Source organism: Acipenser ruthenus, chromosome 2 (assembly GCF_902713425.1).
Source record: "Acipenser ruthenus chromosome 2, fAciRut3.2 maternal haplotype, whole genome shotgun sequence".
In the NCBI taxonomy this organism is placed as follows: Eukaryota; Metazoa; Chordata; class Actinopteri; order Acipenseriformes; family Acipenseridae; genus Acipenser; species Acipenser ruthenus.
This window is the reverse complement of record NC_081190.1, coordinates 29,172,983-29,190,012: the sequence shown is the minus strand read 5'-3', so window position 1 is coordinate 29,190,012 and position 17,030 is coordinate 29,172,983. Positions and strand designations below refer to the sequence as shown.

Here is a 17,030-nt window from a genome sequence, read left to right as displayed (position 1 = left end):
AAATCAAACTTAACAGTCTGTATTGATTCATCAACCAGCACACGTTGAATGTGCTGGCAGTCTTACATAAGTACATTTTTCAAAGCCTTCGCCACCGTGGCAAACCTGGGGAAAAATAATTGCGCCACAAGGGAAAACGTTTTGCTTGTGGTGACGTGGCGAGCGGCTAGCGGGAACGTAGCATAATAAGCTGGGTTAAATAAATAATGTGTATTCCAAACAGTTTTGAGATACTCCATCTTTTTTATTTCAAGGTCTTTAGAAAAAAAAAATCCAAAGTTCCACAATTTTACAATAATGCTTTTTTATCACTTCAGTTTCTCATAGATAGATTTTCATATAGTATGTAGGTTTTAAAATATAAAATGTGGGACAAAGTACATGTTTTACTTGCGATAACTGGAAAAAAAACATTTATGTTGTATATTCCTTAACTATGGAACAACCGTGACAAACGGGTTTTCCACTTATTCTTGCAAGCACACGTGTGATCAAGTGTAAGTTACGCCTTTTAATGGTGCAACAACCATATACGACAACAAAAGTAAAACTCCACAATCACATGATCACAGTAAAGTTTATTAGAATATTTAAAATGGGAGATGATGCACGTTATTAGTATAGCTTTTTTTAGTAATCAATAAGTAGCCTATATTATTTTAACTACAAATAATACAATACAACTCAAATACAGAAAATACTACCATGCAGTAGGCTACGATTGAAAGAATAAAAACAGCACTTAATATATCCCCATAATCGTAGGTCATTCTTAATGTTTTGAAAGGTAAAAACAGTTCTCAGTCGGACAGAAACGATAACACTATGGCAAAAATCTAGTTTCCCCTCCGTGGAATGGCGTCCATTCGTTGCTAGGGAGTACGTCATCCTATGACGCAGACTCTGCATCTACCTACTGACAACCATAGATATAGAACATTATATATGCTGACTACTACCACAAAGCGTAAGCATGTGCATGACTCGTCCTGCCTCGCCTGCAGGGGGTTGCGAAGGGTTGCGAAGATCTCCGTTTCTTTCGCTGTGTCGCTGATACAATACCATGCACAGTATCATGATATTCGATACCATCGCGTTACTTTGGATCTAATGTCCATTACACAATAAATTGCTGGCAAATTCCTTTTTTTGGATAAGAGGCTAATACACAGTTAATAATGCTACAGCATGGTGGAATGCTTGGTTTTAAAAGCTAAAAAAAAAAAATAATAAAAAAACCCGTGATACTTCGATATTTCTATTTTACCCCAATATTAGATATCATAGGGTTTTGATATCATGATATACCGTAGGTATCGATATACCGCGGAACACTAACTAGCAGACCGCAAACTTTGCTGCAGCACATAATGACAGAGCATGTCCTTAAAATAGATTGGACTAAGGTTTTAAAAGTCAGCAGCAAGACCTTGTAATAAGATTCTAAATTTTACTGGCAACCAATGATGGAGATGCTAAGATTGGAGATATGTGATCACGCTTTCTTGTTCTCGTCAAAACCCGTGCAGCACTATTTTGCACATACTGCAGCCTATGAATTAGTTCTGAAGAGACACCAGAAAGCAAAGCATTACAACAGTCCAACCTTGATGAAATAAAGGCATGTATTAGTTTCTCGACATCAGGCACACATAAAGATGATCTAAGGTGAGCAATGTTTTGTAAATTAAAAGGACACTTGAGCCTCAAAAGAAAGGGTAGAATCCAGCCTCACACCTAGGTTAGTAACTTCAGAGGTTGGGCTGATCTCATACCCATCAATAACCAATTTAAAATTACCCGCTGTGCTAACCTGATGGGGAGAACCCAATAACATAACCTCTGCTTTATTACAATTTAAATTGCAAAACATTTTGCTGCATCCAAGTTTTTATATCAGCTAGTTATTGCGTACAGAAACAGCCAAAGAAACATCAGGTTTAGTCTGTAGATAAATGTGTGTGTCCTCAGCATAGCAATGATAATGAATGCCATGGCGTCTGATTAATTGACCAAGAGAAGCATGTAAATATTTCCATAGTGTTGCATTGCCCACAGGAGTTCTTGTTGGGCACTGCGCGAGTTAAATTAAAAGTAATCATTTCCACCCGCAGTAAGTTTTATGGTGTTGATATGTGTGCTCAAAATGAGAAATAAATGCAACGTCAATGAGTCAGGAGCTACACCCCCACCCCAGACAATGACGTCTTTTCCATATGAAGCCCTGTGCTTTCAATCAACCTGCACCGAGAATACTTGAGAAACATTTTTTGATCTTGAGTGTAGGGAGGGGAGGAGTACCACTGGATCGGCATGCTAAATCAAACATGGGGGAGTAGTTCCTTGTGCATTTCTCTCTGATAAATGTCCCTTTGCATTATGAAGGCACAGTTTCTTAACAGAATAATCCAGTAGCTACAGCGTTAAAGCTCGATTACTTATACTAAAAACCTCTGCCAATATATTCATTACAAACTGCTCCACTGAAAATATATTCTCCCATCACTGGCTCACTGCACATCTTCAGCTGAAAGAATCCATCAGCATCAGTGTGGAGATGACTTCAGCACTAATTAATATTTTCCGATTGCTGGACGGATACTGTTAATCTAAAAATGTAGAACGGAAAGGTTTTAAAAAAGTAATCGTGTTATTTGGTTTGCAGTTCTAATCTTGTTTCTCTTGCTCATCACAACATTTATCAAAAAAAAAAAAAAGTTTAAACTCAGCAAAGTTCATAGCCACAAGCTTAGCTGCAAAAGACCATTTCAAGAAGACTAGTTCAGTCTCACACAAGGGCTTTTTGCATCATCAATGTGAGACTGAAGGTTAGAGAGTGAGACCAATTTGATTATTAGCATTGAATATCAAACTCTTAAAAAATTGTTGATTCATATTAAAATGTGCACTTCGTGGTTAAATATATTTTACCTGTACAGTCACTCTTTCATATTCTTACCTTTAGCCGTCCAAAAGCAATACATCATCAATTTAAACCATAGTCGTGTAATGCACGTGCATGAAATACAGATGGGTAGAGCGGACAGAAGTTAGTGAACTTGGGGAAGGGTTTCAGTAAACTGTATTGTTTATTACATAGCCACATACTACTTCCCAAATTGAAAATCAGGGAAAGTAGGGGCCACTTGTTTGTCTTTTCCAAAGCCAAAATACCACGCATTTTTATAATCTGAGAATATCCAACAGCACTACAACTCTGATAATAACAGCACTACAACGCTGAGTGTGAAAAATAAATCATCCATATTTAGCCTAAAGCAACTGTTATGATCACATTTAAAATTACGTAAAAAATATTATTGATGGTGCTAAAGTAAAACGGGTATTCTAGGCGAACATGTCGATTTACTCATCACTCATTGTGGGATTTGAATGGACTGTCTGCTTCGTTGAAAATCTTGTTTTAGCTTGCTCTTCATGGTAGGTGATTTTTTCGGGGGGGGGGGGGGAGAGGAATTATGTTTAAATAGGATTATGAATTCAAACTTTGTTTACCTGAGAATTACATGGATTGCTAATAATATTTTGCATATTTTGTAACTTTTATTATTATTATTATTATTATTATTATTATTATTATTATTATTATTAAATAATAATAATAATAATAATAATAATAATAATAATAATAATAATAATATGAATACATTATTATTATTATTATTATTATTATTATTATTATACATGGTGAACAACAATTGTCCTATAAACTTCAGAGTTTTTACACTTATTATACATGGTGGTAGCGCAAGTCCCCTGTATAATAAGATTAGGTGGAGGCGCGAGATCCGTGTTTAATAAGATTGCCCATGTATGGCAAAACTGCTAACCTCAATTAAATAAATGAATTTACTGCCAGTACATGAACACAATGAAACACGGTCAATACCAAAACAAACAACAAAGGCCTACAGATTAAAAGTTTTATCCACAGAAGACAGGGATACATTTGTGGAAGAGCACAATAAAGCAAGTACTCTTTGAAAAATAATAAGCGACATACATTTAGTAAGAAATGATCTCAGCCACACGTTCTCTGTGAGATGTTAGGCAGAGTAGACTGATGGCCCTCAGAAAGCAGAGGCCCCTCAGTGACATCATCCAACTCCACCCACCAAAAAAGACAAATGCATTTTCTACTCTCATTCTTAGTAATAATACATGTAGTTTTTCTGCCCAACTGCCTTAATAAATGATTTAATAGAACAATATAGCAGTTATAATGTTTCATGGACTGTCCGATAATGAGGACCATGTGACTGTGGCTTCGCTGTTTTATTAATTGACAGCAAACAGACCACTTTCATGTATTATGAACAAAACTGTCCCTGTTTAAAAACATCCAAGCAGAATTTAAAGCTTTAGACTGAAAATGTCAGATTTAAGGGCCTGAGCTGGATTATTAATCTTTTTCCTTCAACAGCTTTTCATGTCACTAGGTACTAACACATTCAATGTCTCTCGTCTGGAGAATCCCCACCTTGTAGTTATTTTAATAACTCCATGGTGTTGATACTGCAGATGCAACAATTTACACATCTCTGAATACTGTATCTCATGCGTTTGGAGCAATGCAATTAAGACAGGCTTTTCAGTGTCCATAACTAGCAACCATGTTGTTTTATAGTCTGCCCCAGTGTATCAATGAAAAGTGGTCACTACGTGCCTTATATTTATAATAAATAATAGTTAAAGTGGTGTGTGTAATTAACAAAAAAAAAACAGATCTGGAACACTTAACTATATTGTGATTTGTTATAGCTGTACCTTTTTGTAAGCAAACATAATTTTAAGTTGTTTCTGAAACTGAAGATACAAACTCTGACAAAAGTTATGATAAACTCTATAGAAGACACTATTTCTGCCAGTCTGAAATCTTCACTATTTTCTCTGTTCTGAACTGTAATTATTTTTGTTTTTAAAATGTAAATCGCTCATTTACCATGGCAGTGAAAATGTTAAAGTTAATGTGCAACATAAACCTAGATAATGGGTTTATGTGCTCAGCTTGCCAAGTGCTTTGAATACTACTAGCTGTATTTCTGAACAAGCTGTAATCTGTCTCAAAGAAAAGACCAATTAATGGCCTTTGAAAGTCTAGTGAATATGAACCATTGTCACCCTAGCTGAACACGTAGGCACTGTAGCAGGACACTAGCTAACAAACCAGATCAATTCATATTCAGTGTGTGATGACATCAGATTAGGATGTGCAGCCAGTGACTCCAGCAAATAGGACTACTAACTGGTATATACTCTGGGGACCAGATGCAGTCTTTTCGCAATTTACTTTACAGGAGCGACATTTGGAGAAGAAGTCACATAAAAGTGGTAAGTTTCTTTAAACTACTGTAGGCCAGGCCCATCGCCAAGAGATCAGTTAAACTGACCAGATTCAAAATTCAGTACCTATGTGTTGTAATAATGGGTCCAGTTCAATAAGAATAAAGACAGAATAAATAGGGTCTACAAACTTCAAAAACTCTCTCACACATCATCAATTATATGGTTTCCTGTTTGTTTCCATGTTTATTATACTCAGCATGGTTAATAGCAATATTTTCTCTACTAAAATCCATTATAAGATGTTTAGTTCCCATGTTTTCTGCATCATACTGGCGAGTATGAGACTAAAGGTAAGAGAGTGAAACTAATTTGATTATCAGTTTCAACACCTGTGCAAGCTTCCCTGTACTAAAAAAACAAACATCAGACTCTGTGAATCTTGTTTGCATCTCATTGTCCGTAAGGAAGCTCGCACAGGTGTAGGTGGTTAGATTAATAAATCAAATTACAGTAGAAACTCAGAGTTACAAACCTACAAACTGACCGGTCAACCGAACAACCCCACCCTTTGAAATAGAAGTATGAAATCACTCATCCATGTCTACCCTGCAACCAGAATCCAGTTTTAAAAAGTGCAAGCTTAACCTACTGAAATGGTAAGAACTGGGAAATGCACAACATGTTGCATTTTCAATTGAAAGAAAACATTGAAAATATTTTAAACTTGACAGCGGTATGATCCTCAGCGATGGGAATACGGTATCTGGAAATTGTTGGGGATATTAAAAACGGCCAAGAAAAAATAAATAAATTTAAAAAATCAAACAATTTGTAAAGGCGATGAACGACAGCAGAGCAGTAAAAACAGATGCATCATAGGTAAAAACCTGCTGATGATTTTGAGAAAGCACTCCATACGCGACATGCCGGTCACGAGAAGGCAAAACTACTGTACAGGCAAATGTATCCAGACAGAAGTGAGGCAGATTTCAAAAGCAAGTACAGGCAATTTTACTAGGAACATTTAAGTTTTAAACATAACAAAGTGTTTGTTTTTCAAGCCAAATGGGTCTGAATGACTGAGCAAGCTGCACATATGTACTTTGTTTTGTTTAAAATAAAAACAAGCATTACATTACCCAAGGTTTATCTGGGCATTTAAATCTATGTTTTTGCTGCAGATGCAATTTGAATAATACGTTAAATTTAGCATTTTCCCATGTATAGTGTGATTTTAAAGCCTTTCAAACCACTGTGCTGTATCCTTGTATTTGCCAGGTTATGGGTGTAGATTGCAGGTGTACGCATTTATTAAAGTCATTGAAAACTAATTTTGAAAAACTTTCAAGGATATGATGTCAAATGGAAACAAAATAAGAATTGGAAACTAAATACCATGAATGATACGTGGGTAAGAATTATTTTGTGTACCCTATTTTTTCAAAGTTTAAGGTTCCAATTCTTATATTTAGGGGTCTTATTTATAAATATTCATAATTATGTTTAGGAAATATAGGTTAGAAACTAACTGTGTTGATTGGTTTCTCTCTGAGAATGGGTCTTGGATTTTGCACTTGGGCCCTAAGTAATTTAGTATTTTGGCTGATTGAGAGAATGCACAAAATTGTATTAGAGTCCTTAGAACACTTTCTGCTTTTAAGTTCTAACAAGGAATGTTTATGGAAATAGGCCCTCCTAACATACAACCAAAGACAATTTCTTACCCTAAAAGGATTTTCACTCTGACTTCCTTATTTGTTCTTGAGATCTCTTTCAAAGAGGTGATTTCTGCATCAAACCAGAAGCCTCGCTCTTCTGGAACCTCAATGTTGTAGTTCACCATTACCATCTGGCCAACCCGAAGGTGATCCCATTTGAACACGGTCCGCGCACGGGCCCGAACGTCATCAGCACACATTTCAACAACACCATTTTCAGGATAGCTGCAAAAAAAAAGGGGGAGACAGACATTAGATTAGTATTAAAGGGTATAAGCCCCAAACAGCCATATTAAGCCTTTTTCCTGTATAAAACTAAACATTTGCTTGTTTAGTTGCAAGGTGGTTCTAACATCATACTTTATCATATTGAAAGTAAAAAATCCCATGAAGCCCCCAATATGGCACCCATCATAGGTCAAAGGTCAAAGTGAAGGGTTTTGCCTGCAGAGTTTCAACTACACTGAAAATTTGCCAGTTTAAATGATTTATCAGATATTTGTAGACGCAGGAGTGTCGTCAGGTTGACAAACTCTCAGAGAGATGCTTACAGGGGTAGTCTCATTGTGGCTTTGTAAGATTAATTATAAATGTGCAATCGCAAATAAAATACCTGATATGCATGCTTGCCTTTACTTGTTACAGCAATCCGAATGGTCAGACTGTTGAGCTGCTAGTTCACAGTTGGACAGCTGCACGTTGTACACAAAATGACGTTTCGGTGCGATAGCAATCAGGAATCCAGTTTGTCTAATATCCCTCTCTCTAATTGGGCTGGTGGACTTTCAGGGTTTGTGATACTGATTGTATTATGCACATATTTTGTGATGGACTCTCGACCGCACTGCAGTGTAATTTTCCAGTAGAATTCTGGAATTCTTATACACATGGCAGCGAGCAGGGACACATTAGGGGTAGTACATGCATTTACACATCTGAAAATTTGAGGGGTGTGGCAAGATAGAATAATTGCAGTCAATCAGGGAAGCAGAATTCAGTTAAATACAATTTGAATGAGACTTCCCCTTTAGTTAGCAAAAAGATGTTGGTCCAACTGAACTGGTGACGTTGAACCATGGCTGTTTTGTCACTGTTGGATCAATGTTATTGGACCAATGTCATTCCAATAAGAAAAATGACCTTCATCCACGGTTACAGCCTTAGTTGGCCCAATATTATAAGACTGCCTGGGACTGACACTAAATTCAGGTGTATCAGTGTTTCTAAAACACCAAAAACAAGTAAAAATAACTGCAAAAAAATGCAGTATTAAAATCAAAGCACTATAATTTTGCAATTTACAAAACAGCATTCCAAAAATAGTTACTGGTTTTTCTCAGTCCATGCCAAAAATAAAAAAAAAAAAAAAAAAACACACCTCAAACTATTAGTGAGGTTGCCAATGTGTGTGGCATGTAAAAGGTGCACCTGGTTTCTATATGCAAAGGTCTATTCTGTCCTTCTAATGTACTATTTTAGACACATAATAAAATGTGCATTTGCCAGTTCCCAACTGTACCACTCAATTGACACGTGCCAGAGGTCCATCGGTTAATAGAGGGTATTGTATCTTACAGAATCGGATATAATGGATTCTACTGTATCACACAAACAGCCATACAGCCTTGAGTATTATAATGCTTATAAATTGGCTATGAATGATTAAAGGTGGCTATACAATATGTATGATCTGGAAATAGGGTAATTAGATCAAACCTGCCCAGATAGTGTGAGATTTTCACAAGTGAAAAAAAAGCATGTCAATTTATATTGAAAATGATATATATTATATACAAGAAAAACTGAAGGCTGAATGGAATCTTAAACTGCTTTTGAGTAAAGAAAAATTATGAATCTTAAAAAGGTATAGTGTATTATCATTTACTAACCGCTATTTTATTACAAACCTCCCGTTAAGATTATACAGTGCATCCCCTCTTCTAATATCTTGTTGGCAAGTATATTCCCAAAGATTTATTTTAAATGTGTTGCATGCATACGTGTAATTTCCATTTTGTGTGCAGTAAAACACCGAGAAATTTTAACAGGAAATAAAAGGGCATGTATTGTTATTTGTTCATTTGTAACTTTCATCCAGCTGTCTGAATGTCAGAGACTATCGTGTATTGCAGAGTCCTGACTTAAACAGGACAGTACCTTGACTGGAAGTGTTAGAAAGCAACAAGCTGTGGAAGAAGTGGCTGAAAAAATTTGCTTGTTGATCAAAGCAGTAGTTTGATGCACAACACAATTCAGAGATGTCATATAACAAGTATAGTGTTTAGAAAATGAAGTATATTTAAAAGTACAACAGTTGAACACTCTGCAGCATTTAATACGAGGGGGAGGGGGGAGGGATACAAAAAAAATGAATACACTTTTTTATGGTGTACAATAAAAAAAAAAGTCTTACAAAATACAGTATTCATTCTGAAGCTAAAATTATAATTTCTGGACTGTAGAATATTACCAAGACCGTGTTGCCACGTTGCTATAGAAATGTTTCAGAGCAAGGTACAGTAAGTGCGTGACCACTCCCAGCTAAAGAAATTCGTGTTGAACATTTGTGATACAGAAATACCCTGACACATTAATATAAATATATTATATTTATATATTATATACACAAATATATATACACAGATATATATGTACACACACTACACATTTTCTATAAATTTTCAGTAGAAGAAAATTGTACCCGTCTAGCCAAGCTTAGTTCCACCCGTTTCAATAGGCAAAACAAATCAACGCACAACCAGCACTTGATGAGATACATTGTCGAGCATTGCTTTGTAATAGAAACCTCCACCGGTGCTGCCTTTAGCTGTGATCTGCTGTGCATCACATAATGAAGCACAGCCATTTTTCATTTGCTAGCAATCAAGACTGCCTCGGCCAGTATTTCATTTACTAGAGTGATAAACAAGACTCCTCGCTGACTGCAACAATAAATAAATACAACCTCATTCAAACTCCTTTATTTTGGGGGTTGGGGTATGCATTTGGGGTGCCACTGCACTTGTGGGACATCTTTATTAAAGCCTATTGTTGATAAGAGAATGATTATCTATTGAAGGAAATCAGAATGTTTAGTAAACTAGGGGTCAGTCACTAGTCATTCCTAGAAAATGGATATCCTTTTGGGGTACCACTGCTCTGTGATGCAGCTTGCTCATTGAAATTATTTGCATATATTCGATTATCTTTTCAGTGACATCAATCAGATTCCCCTGGAACCCACACATGTTACATGCACACAAACAGATCACCACCTCTGTAGTGTGGAGTAGTGGTTAGGGCTCTGGACTCTTGACCGAAGGGTTGTGGGTTCAATCCCCAGTGGGGGACACTGCTGTTGTACCCTTGAGCAAGGTACTTTACCTAGATTGCTCCGGTAAAAAACCCAACTGTATAAATTGGTAATTGTATGTAAAATAATGTGATATCTGTATAATGTGAAATAATGTGATATCTTGTAACAATTGTAAGTCGCCCTGGATAAGGGCGTCTGCTAAGAAATAAATAATAATATAGAATATATTCTGAAGATATGTAAGTGTGAGATGTAAGACCTCCATATATCTCAGGTTCTGATACCTGAATAATACCCTTCTTTACTTTTCTATTTAAAAAAAGGGGGGGGGGGGAGGGGGGTAGAGCACTTCAAATTGAGGTTGTTTTATTGTCGGTTTTAAAATTTTACATACACAAAATAGTTACTTTGTGTTCTAAGTAAATCCATGTAATCTCCTCCTCTTGTACGCCATTTTAAGTGCCCATGCCTAATTGGAGACTCAATACCCATCACGGCTTAATCCCACAGCACTTGGAAAGTTTCTTTGGGCTTATGCTGCTAGCAGTGCAGCCCATCTCCTCTGCAAAAGACAGGGAGGGACAAGGGAAGCAAGTTCCAAACTCTGGTCCCACTTTTTCCAAGTCATGCAGTATTGGCCCACCCTGAATGCTGGCCATTGGTCTGACCCAGTGCGTTCCATTCAGACAGGCAGGTTTGTTTCAAGAGAATACAGGGGAAGAAATGTCCCTAAACAAAAATAAAAACATATACATACAGTTGTGCTTTTGGCATTGTGTGTTTTCTCACATAATCATATGCAGCTGTTGTTTTCATCAGCATTTTATTACACCAGACATCCTGCAAAAATTAAAAACAAAGGTTGTGTCAACCTCCATAAATACACTGTTCAAAACAAGAACCTAATTGCAAAAGTGGCATTTTGCATTGAAGAATGAGAATACTGAAATGGTTCCTCTTCTACACAGTGAAAAACAGTGCTTTTAAATGTTCCTTGGAGGGACTATTGAGACCACCTAAACTTCTTTTTGAGATGAGGCCACCTTACCCCCACCCCCTCCTCTCAGTTTAAATACAGCTGCAGTTTTTCCCAGCATCTCAATGCTCGACTGAAGAAAGACCCTATTTCTAACTAAGGCATTTGTTTCCTCTTTTCTTTTTCACATTTAGAATCTGCAGACTGACTAGCCAACCTAAAACAGCAAAATGAACCAATCCTCTCTCGCCAAACAAACAATCGCAACCTGAAAGAATGGTCCAATTACTTAATTTTATTTTGAATTTAAACCAGAGAAAGGAACCTTAAAAATTGTACATTTGGGATTACAAAATGTTACCCAATTTCAGACCCTTGAACTTCATGGACATTTTAAAGAATTAATAACTGGCAAGCCGGAATACTCCCGTCTCAGTTACCATGGAAACCTCTCTGATTTCATTTGCCAAGGAAAGGAAGATTCCAAATTCCTCCCCTAGCCGCAGGCGAAATGTGTGCATGCTTATGTTGTGATTTAGAACTGAAGCATTAACCCTTCCTTGTCCAAGGCGCCACTTTCATGCTGCTCCGCTGTTCAACAATGAATCCTTATTTTCTAAAGGATTTTCAAACCTGTGGTTCACACAGATATTTTTTGGTTCTAAGCTAGGGTTGGAACAAAAAGTAGGCCGCAAATATATGCCGAGACTTTGCACCACCCACTGGAGAAATGAGCTGGTTGGGTAATGGTCTCTCTCAAATTACTTATTAGTCTATCAGAGTTTTGAATTGGGGCTGGGCACGGGTTGCTGTTGGTCCACATTAGAACTGGCAAAAAAATAAATAATCCAATGCAATTCCTGCCATTTATGAAATCAACCCCTTTGTAGCCATTTAGACAAAAACTTCTCTGAGCATTCTTTCTAATGTTTGTCTGAAATAATGATGTTCATCTCAAGCCTCTTTGTAGTACTACAGTACCTAAAAGATCAAACAAAAGCAATAAGACCAATCTTCTTGGACCAATCTTCTTTACCCTCTATGCAAATGACCTGGGATCTAATATGGGTAATATTAATGTAGATTTGTATGCCGACGATACTATTTTGTATACCACAGGCTAATCCTTACAGGCAGTACAGAGGGATTTGCAGGCTGCATTTAATATTGTACAGCACAGATTTGTATACAAGATAAAAACAATGCTGTTCTGTTCTAATACGAGAGAGATTAGAAATCTGACTTTGGTTGTTGGTACCAGAGAAAAGGTTAATTTTTATAAATACCTAGGCATATGGATTAATGGATTAATCAATTTTACTCAACACGTTTCCCAGCTGTGATTGAGAAAAACGAATGACTTAACCGGTATCAATTTAATTTTTAAAGGAGAGTGGAAAAGTTGGAGGAAAACAGACAATAAGAAGCCCTAATTTTAACACAGTAACGTTGCATTGTATGAAGTACAATGAAACAATACGGAAAAATGCATTTTAATGACAACCTTACTGGGAAATCTTGTACAAATATTTAAAATAAACAACAACAAAAATAAATAAAACGATACAGTCTCTACTGGTTGCACAGATGATCTATGATATCTACCTGAATCATTTGCCAAACCCCAGGACTTTCCCAGTAACAATGAGGCTTTTTTGTAAATCACATTCCCAGCCCTACACTGGCAAGAATCCTAAACCTGTGCCCTATTTGGTAGAGTTTGAACTTGAAAGTTTAGTTTAGGAACCAGACACAAATTCAAGGAGCAACATTTTTCACGTAGCTTCTAAAACATATTTATTTACATAGAATCAGTTTCAGAATGGCTTCTAACATTTGCATTGGTGTAGGCAATTTAAAAACATTGATATATATGCTTCTGATTAAATGGCACAGTTCAAACCTTTCTGCAAAAAGGTACACTGTATTCTGATAAGGGCAGCATGAACTTCTGAGTATAATTCTAAACTAATACACAATGCAAATCAGCTACTCAACGTCTTTGGGCACCAATGGCAACTAAGATGGCACCCATTCAAATTGCTTTACAAATTAACTGAAGTGCTGCGCAGTAAAAAGATTTTTTTTTTTGTTAGGAGTAAGAAATTTACCAAATAAATAAAATAATGATTTAATTTTGAGTAATTCAGTATGTAAATACTCTAAACTCACCCTGAATATATTTGTCATGGCAAGGAAGAAACACCAAGACAATCAAATGTCTGTCAATACCATTACCTATACCTTAAACTAGCAACATTTGGGGTTATCACAGGTTGACATCAACCTGGCCTGGAGACACTGTAAATGGCATTTTACAGTATTCAGTTCATACAACCCAGGATTTTAGTGTACAACATTCCCCCCAACATGCGGGGGCTACCTAAAAACAAATCTCTCACATCTGATTAGCCCTGGGATCATGTTCCTTGCATCTCAACTGACACTGGAGAGGATATTTCTGACCTTTAGAAAAGGGTCTGCATGTTTAAGCAATGAGGGATATGCCACAGAATCATTTATATTCCTCCAAAGAATATCAGTATTCAAGTTTACAGAATATAATTTGTACACTGCAGGCAGCATTTCATAATCTTTTGGTATTATACTACCATTTGGCTGCTTTTACTGTGTTCGAATGCAGAGTGTGTTTTCTGGAAAGATGGAGAATTCGGTCTGAGGAGTCATAATGCTGTGCAGCCGAGTAGAACCACTGGAAGCCATTTTACACTCTCAGATAGTAGTCAGTCTATGCTATTGTTAGTTGTTGCGTGACCTGCATATTTGCCTTTATTTATTTTGTATTTTAACATGATGATGAAAAAAATGGAACAGCGTATTTCTCAAAAATGCTCAAGTTTATTTGTAATTTCACAATATATACAACATAGCCTTATTTCAAGACAAATTACGTTATGTTGTTTTTTTTTTTTTATTCTAAGCCTTTGGTTTATCTATCGGCAAGACAAATACTTGAACAAAGTAAAATATATATATATATATTTTTTTTTTTACTGGCTATATAAAACCCAATTGGAAAAAAATGATTCAGCAAATGGAGTTTAACTCCACTAAAACTACAGAATGATCCCAACAGGAAAGAGGACAAATAACCTCACTCATAAACAGCAGACCAGTAACCAATATATCTATGTCCCTTATTTATCTTTCAGAAACTGAAACAGAAAGGGCATATTTTTGTTTTGTTACGTAGAGGTAAATTATTTTCTAGACAGTATTCTTCTCTGCCTTCAGTGTGGAGGGCCTTGAGGACAGAGACAGCTCTCTTAAAATGATGAGGTAGTCTGACATTTTTCATTATGAATATTCTCTCCCCAGACTACATTCAAATAAAAGTGCAGCTTATGAGACGTCTGCGTTCATGTTGGGTTTAGGGAATTTTATACCCAAATTTTATGCCATAAACCACAGGGGGGGGATCAGGCTGCTTCTACACAGGTTGGATTTATGAATGCCAGCCATTAAATTCAGTATATAAAACACAGGACTAGAAATATGAAATCTTGATTTCATTAAATCAAATGTCCCCAGAAAGATGCCAACAGGAGAGCTGAAGCACAGGGGCAGGTCTGACGGGTTGCGTACAGACTGGCCATTTACCATCCTGAGACATCAACAGCCGGAAGCCATTAACTGCAGATTGGTGATGCCGAGGTAGTGTGTGCCAGAAATACAGAAAGACCCCTTTTACACAGGACAGCGTTCTGAAAACTAAAATGGAAAATACCCCACCACCACTTGTTCAGGATTAACATTCTTGGGTACCAAGAATGAGATGCCTTTCTTGTCGATACACTGACAGGATGTAATAATCTGTCCCCGCATCTCAAGGGGAGCGTAATGTAAAGGGGATGTCATCTCAGATTTAAAAAGTTACGATATAGATTTAAATAAACCAAAACCGAATTTCTTGTACAATGAAAAAGCCGTGGTAGTTTCAGCACTAAGCTGGCGGCATTTTTGGGAGCTCATCACACACTTTGCTGCATATTAACATCCCTTAATTTGAATATGGTTATATATGGTTATAACAAGACTTACTGATTGATTCTGACAGCCCTCAATAGGGATAACCGTGCCTTCATACTTGGTCTCGGTGTGCAGATGTCTAGGACTGTTTTCATATGCAAACACTCAGCCTCCATACCCTAACTTAAACCTTTTGTTGAAAAAAATGCATCATCAGTGAAATGACAAAGCTGGAGGTTTGAGGAAACAAATTAAAAATAAAAGTTGAGTGTCGCATCTGTTAAATTACTCTATGTAGACCTCTTAAAAAACTAAGTAATGCTGCTAAAATGACAAACAGCCAAATGCTAAAAGTATTGAAAGAAAATTAAATGTTAGTTGAGATGAACCGGGCAAAGCTGCAAAACGAAAGCAATGCTGCGGACAAATATCTGGAAGCTTCTTTATTAAATGCTTGTGGTGAGCAGGTCAGTTTATTTTTATTAAGGTAGCTTCATTTCCTATGCATGTATTGAAATTAGTTTTGTTTGCCCGATTACTTGGTTGCTGAATTCTATTGGCATATTGATTGAATTGAAGTGTAAGGGCCTATCCCATAGCGTTCTATCTATCCCCCGTGAAAAGCACGGCAAATTTTTCCAAATTCTGCAGCAAGGGTCCATGATTTCGGCAACAGAAATTCTTGAATTCTGCGGTAGCCTTTTAAAAGTTAAAACCAACCTGATTCTTTGTTCATTTTTTTTTTTTTTTTTTATAGGGCTGTTTTCAAAGTCATTACAGTACATGCTAAAACAAATAGCAAATGAATACACAAAAACATGACTTTGCATAGCCACTTAGATTTGCATTATCTTCAGTGAATACAACTGTATTGTCATTTTTCCAAACAGTACATTAGAGGTAGCCTACTCTTTCCTGCAACAGAACTTGATAGCGGCAGTTGAATTTTTTTTTTTTTTGCGTCTCCATACTTTAATATGTAGAATATCTCTTTCATACATGCATGTGGATTTATTATTAATTGACTTGCTGCCCACATCGCAACCAAGATATGTAGAATATCTCTCTCATACATGTATAGGCCTAATCAATCTACATACCACGTCGCAACCAAAAATGTTTTTTTGGGGATGCAACATCGACAATGGATAACTGCAAAGCATAGGACATGGTTTATTTAGATTTCCAGAAAGCTTTTGACAAAGTCCAGCATAAAAGATTAAATCTCAAAATGAATGCAGTAGGGATTCAAGGAAATTCATGCACATGGATCAGGGAGTAGTTAACATGTAGAAAACAGAAAGTACAGATTAGAGGACAAACCTCAAAATGGATCGAGTATTAGGTCCTCTGCTCTTGCTAATTACATTAACGACTTAGATTCTGCTATAGTAAAATTTGCAAACGACACAAAAATAGGAGGAATGGCAAACACTGATGCAGCAGCAAAGGTCATCCAAAATGATCTAGACAGCATTCAGACACATGTTAAATGACATTTAATAGAGAAAAGTGTAAGGTACTGCATGCAGGCAATAAAAATGTGCATTATAAATATCATATGGGAGATACTGAAATTGAAGAAGGAATCTATGAAAAAGACCTAGGAGTTTATGTTGACTCCCTGGGATACTTCAAGAAGCTGCTTGATGAGATTCTGGAACTGATGGAACTGCCATTTTATGCAATAATTGCACTCAACTATCATAGTTTTTGCATGCTA

General features: G+C 36.5%; 1 protein-coding gene across 2 annotated transcripts in view; it reads right to left on the bottom strand.

Moving 5' to 3' along the window:
• LOC131698861 (E3 ubiquitin-protein ligase UHRF2-like) overlaps window positions 1-17,030 on the bottom strand; it is a 75,881-nt gene that overhangs the window by 23,769 nt on the left and 35,082 nt on the right. For both annotated transcript variants that reach the window (XM_058993461.1, XM_058993466.1), the window contains exon 4: window positions 7,032-7,250. In XM_058993461.1, the coding sequence (XP_058849444.1) occupies window positions 7,032-7,250 (219 nt within the window). The remainder of the gene's footprint in view (window positions 1-7,031; window positions 7,251-17,030) is intronic.